Source organism: Eptatretus burgeri, chromosome 16 (genome assembly GCF_056783735.1).
Source record: "Eptatretus burgeri isolate ZD-2024b chromosome 16, Ebu_testis_v1, whole genome shotgun sequence".
Classification (NCBI taxonomy): Eukaryota; Metazoa; Chordata; class Myxini; order Myxiniformes; family Myxinidae; genus Eptatretus; species Eptatretus burgeri.
In genome coordinates, this window is record NC_140976.1 from 22,247,386 (window position 1) to 22,254,885 (window position 7,500).

General features: G+C 43.6%; 1 protein-coding gene across 3 annotated transcripts in view; it reads right to left on the minus strand.

Moving 5' to 3' along the window:
- Positions 1 to 7,500, minus strand: part of LOC147010698 (glycerol kinase-like) — a 50,339-nt gene that overhangs the window by 21,784 nt on the left and 21,055 nt on the right. For all 3 annotated transcript variants that reach the window (XM_085859075.1, XM_085859076.1, XM_085859074.1), the window contains 2 exons: positions 5,689 to 5,762; positions 3,339 to 3,445 (listed from right to left, as the gene is read on the minus strand). In XM_085859075.1, the coding sequence (XP_085715201.1) occupies positions 3,339 to 3,445; positions 5,689 to 5,762 (181 nt within the window). The remainder of the gene's footprint in view (positions 1 to 3,338; positions 3,446 to 5,688; positions 5,763 to 7,500) is intronic.

Sequence of the window (7,500 nt, forward strand, 5' to 3'; positions counted from 1 at the left end):
AAAGGATGGTGCTGGGATCCCACAAAGATGAGGAGGTATCTAATGTTTTTGAAATTTAACCCTCTTACGTACAGGTTTCTTCCTCCTCTTTTGCTGTTTGTTAATTCCCTTGCTTGTTGTGTCCACCTGGTACCCTAATTATTATTCATATGTGGCCTGTGGCTGGTGGTTGCATAATTGCTGGGAGCGCAACTGTGCCGCTGCTGCAATTCCCCCCATTTCCAGTTAGCTGGTACTCAATTTGCTGACCTCAGAAGGATGACTGGCTGAATCAACCAACCTAGTGTTAATTCAACGAGTAAAAAAAACAAGGGGCTTGAACTCAAGATCTTAAGCCAGCCACTATAAGCGTTAAGCCAACACCAGGCTTATGTATCTGTAGCAACCTTGTTCAAATCTTTAACCTCCAAAGGTGGATAATTACTCATCTCATTACTCCTTTCTCCTTTCAACCATCCCTCCCTTCTCTCGCAGATCCTCGCACACTTCTCCTTTTCATTTCCATTTTCAAACTATAATTTTAAAAGCCTGCATCTTCAGCTAAGTCAACCCACCTGGTGTCAAACTCAATACCCTAAGACCTTAATTTAACGGCACAACAAGGGCTCAAACTCAATTCCCCAATAACTTAATCCAGCCACCTTAACCATTAAGCCAGCACCAGGCTTTGTTGCCCTAATGCCCCACTGTTAGTACGTTGCTGTTATTCTGTCTCTTCGCTCTTCCATGAGCCCAGATTTTGTGCAAATAAATAATTAATTAATTTGTAGGGCACCTACTGCACAACTGAGTCTATACCAATGATATTCACTATTTGTTTTTAGAGGGGGGCCAATTTTGCCGATAAGGCATCAGTGTGAGAGCCGCCACAGTGCATGCAGGACTCCGTAATGGCTGCTATTAGGCCCTGCCCCCATGTGCTCTTCTTCGTTGTGCTTACCTGGGCTGCAAGCATAATTGTTTGTTAACTGCCATCTACTGCTGTAGTTATGTTCCTTTTATGCTTCGTGCTAGAACACTCATTTGAAACCATTGTGTCAATTTTATAGCATTTATGGCGGATTATGATGTGGCGTTTTCACATTTGCGTATTATTGGCCACACGTCAGGGGCCGCACTTTAGGCCACCAGTGGCCCGTGAGCCATGCAATGAAGAACAGTGGTTTATAGGGAAAATAAGAAGAAGTAACCAGACATTGCAGCATAACTAATAGTCGAGACTCGAGGAAACCGAGAAACAAGAAAGAGCTGGACCATAGGAGAGCCACTATAAACAGAGCAACAGGCCTTGTGACTTGGCCTCATCACAGAATATGCTAATAACATTGAGTTTTAGATTCCACAGAATCCAGGAGAAACAAATGCAATGGTGTGGCAACAGCCCATCGGGGAGAGCAGTACTCATTGAGCTACAGACAAATGCCTTGTAGGCTGTGAATAGTTCCGACTGGTCGAGGAATTAATTGAAATGACAGTGAAAGCCAGGTGCAATATGATCAGTGCAGGAGTGGTGATGAGGCCAAGATGTTCATGAGAATAAACCTCCAGTGACAAACCATGGGAAATAGATAGCTGGGTTAGTTTGATAATACTTCCAGACATGCCAGGGTGAGAATGTGAGATTTCCCGGGGTTTAAAGACATGTTCCATTTGTCAGACCAGCATCTAAATGAATTCCACATCAGCAGAGAGTGATGCAGCTGCTTCCTGCCTGTCGGTGTGATGGCTTACTATGTAACAAACTGGAATTATCTGTAAAAAAAAGGGTTTTCTTGAGCATCATTGAGGTCGTTAATGTAGAAAAGGAACAAGATTGGGCCAGAGACACTGCCTCGGGGCATTCCAGCCTTCAATGGGAGAGAGGATCCATTGATAGCAACAAGTTGACTGCACGAATGGAGGAAGACAGAAAGCCAGATATGAAGCTCGATGCCTGCAGCATATAAACAGTATAGGATGTTCACTCGGTTTTAGGTCAGGTCAGTCAGGTTTCTTGACTGCCACTGGTAACATGCAACCCAGTGCTACCTGCCGCATGGTCGGGTAGTCGGTGACTAAACCGACTACCCTCACTGGCTTGCTAGTTTGGGGGGTGACTGTGATACCCGGCACGACTTAAAACAATACCTGCTAAAGGGCCAACGACCATCCAGTAAGGAGATGGTGTCTCCGAAAAAACACCCATCCGGTTCGACCGGTTTAGTAGGTAATAGGCTGAAGACAGCAACCACTCAGGATAATACTACCGTTCTGACTTAGGAGCGTTAAAGTGGTGCCCGGAACCATCTCACACTCTCCGTGTCAGGATTGCTGGTCTTACTTTCTGTCTCACTCAAACTATAACTGCCGGGCTAGCTATAATATTTCTTTCTTGCAGACAAACACCACACACTTTTCAAACAAACACACACACACTTTTCTTACTCACTCATTTTCACATTCTCTCCCTTTTATTTCTCTTTATTTAAGGCCTGGCTTCGATGGGGACTATTTACTCAGTGACTGGAGCCTTCGACATAAAAAAAGGATGCCAGATTGTTGAATGCCTGAATATGTCCAGAGAGATGCCAGGGAGACAGTTATGACCTCTTGTGCAAGACTTCGGGCCTCCAAATATTGCCGAGAGGGAAGCAGCAGCATGTCCATGCATGAATGACTCAAACTGATGGTCATAAATCAGGAAGTTTGAAAAAAAAAAAAAAAAAAGGGAAACACCACATTGTCAATCATTATGGATTCTGTGACTATGCTTGTGATTGGAAGCAAGCTTGCTGACCTTTAGTTTAAAGGACCTATTTTTGCACCCTTGTTATGGGTGGGAGTGGTGAGATCAGGCGTTTAAGTAGACGCTTGTCAGAAAAGAGAAAGGACAGGTTAAAGAGAGCAGAAAGGAGAAGCAAGAGCAGCAGAACAGGACTTGAGAACATGGGTTCTGCCATGTCATGTCATGGGTTTCATACATGCCATCTGGACCTGTCACTGATGGTCAATGCTGGACAGAACTTTATCTACCTTCTCAGGTATGAAAGACAGATTTGAGAAAGGCAGTGGTGGCACAAGAGGGTAATATGGGGATAGAGTGGGATAGGTTGGGTACCTGAGGTTTTGAGCAATCACAGGGTTGGGACGTCCTTCCTCATCTTTAGCAAAGTCTGAGGCGAGTTTCACCTCCTCGATAAGTGTTACAGCCCATTAACAATGACGTACGTGAATTTTTGTTTTTAACCTTTTACATCCTAAAAATCACACTATATTCACAGCCATCCTTTCATACAAATGGGAAAAAAAATTCTGGGGCCTGTAACGATTTCCCGCTCCACCGCAACAGGGATTCCCACCTTTGATAGCAGTAATGGGAATATTTTGTTGGCGAAGAGATGAGCAAGCACCCTCAATGCACTCATGGACCGTTCTCAATATCTCCTTGGGATCCACTTCCACCCAGCTGCACACATGATGTTGTGTGATGGAATGAAATGTAAAAAGCGTCATTTACTTCATTTTTAGAATACCCAGCAAAACAAAATTATATCAAGTACATTTTCATCATACAAGTGTGTATATATATAGTAACTTGGAAACAAACTCATCATGCCCATGCTGCAGTCATATCCCATCGGAGTTTTGATTTTGCATCCCGATTTGAAAATAGACCAGAAAGCAGCTCAAATACGACTTCATTCAACATTTATTCTTTCCCGTTCACACCGGTGCAATTGCCTCCCTGCATGCTCCACTCATACCGAGTGAATTCCCCAGTAATTTATGTGGAAACGATCAACGTCTTGCCATTGGGGGTCCATGATTGATTAAGAAAAACACATGACATTTCACAACCAATCAATAACCTACAAATGTAAGTCGTGGCTGCCTCCACAGAAAGTAGCAAGAAACCCACTGACATTGCATTTCCTGCTTAATGGTACATTTCTCATCTCGGGATGTAAAATGAAAATAAGATAATAATCAGATAGAGTAATTTTCAGTTTTTGAAATATGAAGGTAAGATTTGTTATTGCGCGTGGCATCAGCCAAAAAGGCTACCCTTACAAAAGAGACAAGATAATAATTTGTCTAGACAAGACAGCTGGTTAACATCTCCTCGAATAGATGTCCTCTGTTAAGGCCCAGTCACACCTTGACGTTTTCGCCAGCAATGGCAACGTATTAAAATGTATGTAAAACGCTGGCTTACGTTGAACTTTGATGTTTTTTTTTTTAAGATTCGGACGTATTCATAACGAGTTGGTCGTATGCATAACATATTAGTAACGGACACAGAACGTTTCGTTGTCTTATAGATAACTTATACCAACGAATGCTTAGCCTGTTGTCGGCGTTCACAACCTATGCCCAACGATAGTCTAACTTATGCATAGCACGCTGCACGTATCGCCGACGATCACGTGGTGTAGCCTATTAAAAGGCTGCCGCACAACGATTCAAATCATAACCGCCGGAGAAATGGAAGTGTCAACATCGCAGTCACACCTTGGCGATCTTGCCAGCGTATGCCGACCTCTGCAAAAATGCGTCTAAAACGCTGGCGCACGTCGAATACGGTATGGGTAAGTTTGGTATACGTGAATAGAACGCTAAAGTACGCTATCATACGTCTTGTACTTTTAAACGTGTTAAACATTTCACAACGTACTTGCCGTATGCCTCACACGTTCCGCATGCGATGGGAATAAGTTGTAGGCACGTTATGCGATCGTTGGCACACGTCGGCAAAAGTTACTTGTAAGGTACTCATAAGTCGAAACACGTCAATGTAATGGTTAGCGTCAGTGTTCCAGACTCCCTGGCTTTTTTTTTTTTTTTCTTCGGTATGACGGTGATGTTGACACTTCGATTTCTAGTGCGGTTATAATATAATATAATTAATAGGCTGCCGCTCAACGATTTAAATCATAACCGCACTAGAAATCGAAGTGTCAACATCACCGTCATACCGAAGAAAAAAAAAAAAGAAAAAAAAAACCAGGGAGTCTGGAACACTAACGCTAACCATTACATTGACGTGTTTCGACTTATGAGTACCTTACAAGTAACGTGTGTGGACGCGTGTCAACGATCGCATAACGTGCCTACAGCACGTTACTCATAGGTTAGAAATAAGTTTCGGGTACGTTAAACATTACCTCGACGCGTTTTGACTTATGATTAACTTACAATTAACGTGTGTCAACGTGTGTCAACGATCGCATAACGTGCCTACAACTTATGGCCAGCATTATGCGGAACGTGTGAGTCATAAGCTGGCATAAGTCTAACAAATTTCAAGCATGCTAAAATTTGAGGACAACCGCAAAGTACAACGATGAAAGCCAGCGTACTACGACGTATGGCAGTGTTTTTCAGCGTGCTCTCAATGTTTCCAAAACTTACCCATAACGTATTCGACGTGTGCCAGCGTTTTAGACAAATTTTTCAAAAATCGGCATAAGCTGGCTAAAACGTCAAGGTGTGACTGGGCCTTTATGTGATTGCTCACCAAAAAAAAAGGCAATTATTTTAAAAGTTGGATTCAGGATCAAACAGGTCAGATGTGTGCTATCAAGTGAGTGCTTCTTGCCTCTCAAAATTGCACATTATAATCAATCAACCTGAGGAAACACTTCAGAGAACTTCCAAACTGTATACAATAAACATTGATATCCATGTCAAGTGCAACATCGTACTCACCCTTCTTTGGGATATATACAGCTAATAGGGACCTGGTGCTTGCTCAGAAGTTTCCCAGTCTGTGCCTCAAATACCTGAATGGGTTCAAGTCACACTTCATTCACATCAATGCTGACAACATGAATGGCAGCTTAATGCATATATGGTAGCACACTTTCTGTTCAGCAGTAAGGTACATCTCAGGTTCATATTTGTATTGACTCATCATTATATATTCATTAAAAAAAAAAGTTTTTTTTTTAAAACCAAAAAAAAAAAAAAAAAAAAGAAAGATCCAGCCAATCAGAATTGTGGGGAAAAAAAGATTTACTCTGCCTTTTTATGCAGAAAGCCAAGATAATATTCTAATTCAGGTGACATTACATCCTGACCCACAGACTTCACCAGGCAAGCCACAGCACAGCGCGGATCATTTATGAGCCTATCACAACCATTTTCGGGTCACGTGCTGGTGGAATGGTGGAGAAGCCCAGTATCACACCTGAAATATGTTAGTTGTAGTGAGACAGGATTGAGTAGCTTATCTATAATGATGGTGTGCTTCTCTGACCCAAAAATGGTTGCAATGGTTGTGCCGTGTGGATTGCCTGAAGGCCTAATTTATATTACATATATATGCAGTCCAGGTGAAACCCTCCCCACCTAAATTGTGGTGACGGGCGGCCAACACCGCCAACCTGGATATGCGAGCGGTGTTCCTTCATGGGAGGCGGACACGTTGATCCTCGGAGATTATAATAGGTGTGGGAGGGTGGGGTGCAAAGGCGGAGCGACGGAGGAACAGATAAGCACAACACAGGGGATTTATACTCGAACCCCACAACAAAAACACAGACACAGCAACTTAAAATAAATGGATTTGATGAAAACAGACAAATATTTACAAAGGAACAATAATTCAGAATGTTATAATACGTGAGGTAAGCTAAAGTCGAAAGTCAAGGCGCCTCTACACACAGACAAGGGGAAACAAGACAAAAAGCAAATCCTCCCTTTATTCTGGCACTTAGCTTCGTCCAGAGATGGTCTTTATGGAACTTGGAATCGAGGAGCCTCGAAGACAAGCCCCAAAAATGGCGCCAAGTCATTCTCTCGCAGCGGGAATGTTCATCAGGCAATTCGTGAGCAGTATTCAACACCAGGCAGGGCTCAGAGACCACGTGCAGCTGCTTCGTCTATCGTGCCTGCTGATACGTTCTTTGCAGAATGGTGCCGTCGCTTTCGGTGATAGAAAAGAGGCTTCTAGGCCCGTCTCGTACGACCAGCCAAGAGTCGATGGCCAGCGTCTCGCTTCACCATGCGAGCCAAATCGCCTCAACACGAATACGAGAATCGCGCTGTCTTCTTCATGCGTCAAAGGAAAGCCATTTCGTCATGCTGAGAGGAGAGCAAAGCGAGATCCTCCGTCCTAGCAACGTTCCTACCATGACTACAACTGCCCTCCTCACATCGGCTTCATGCGTTCCTCCAGATCTCTCTGTCTGATGTCACACCCATCAATCCTCAGCCTCGGAGGTGTGACTTCTCCCGCCATCACTCTTGGAGGCAGGGCTTTTGCCTGCTCAGCACGTTTAGGTGGCTCGTAAATGCAAAAAACGTGGGAATAGGTTACATTGGGGCAATCACATATTGGGGGAACTTATTCTTAATCCCTATCTAATTAACACCGCACCACCACCCCCCACCCCGGTGTGGTGACACGTAACACTTAAGCTCACAGTTTACCTACTTGATTACATTGAGATGTCTCCGACACGTCCACGGACCAAACAACTCTATTCAATCCCAAGTTTCCTATTAAATTCTTCCATC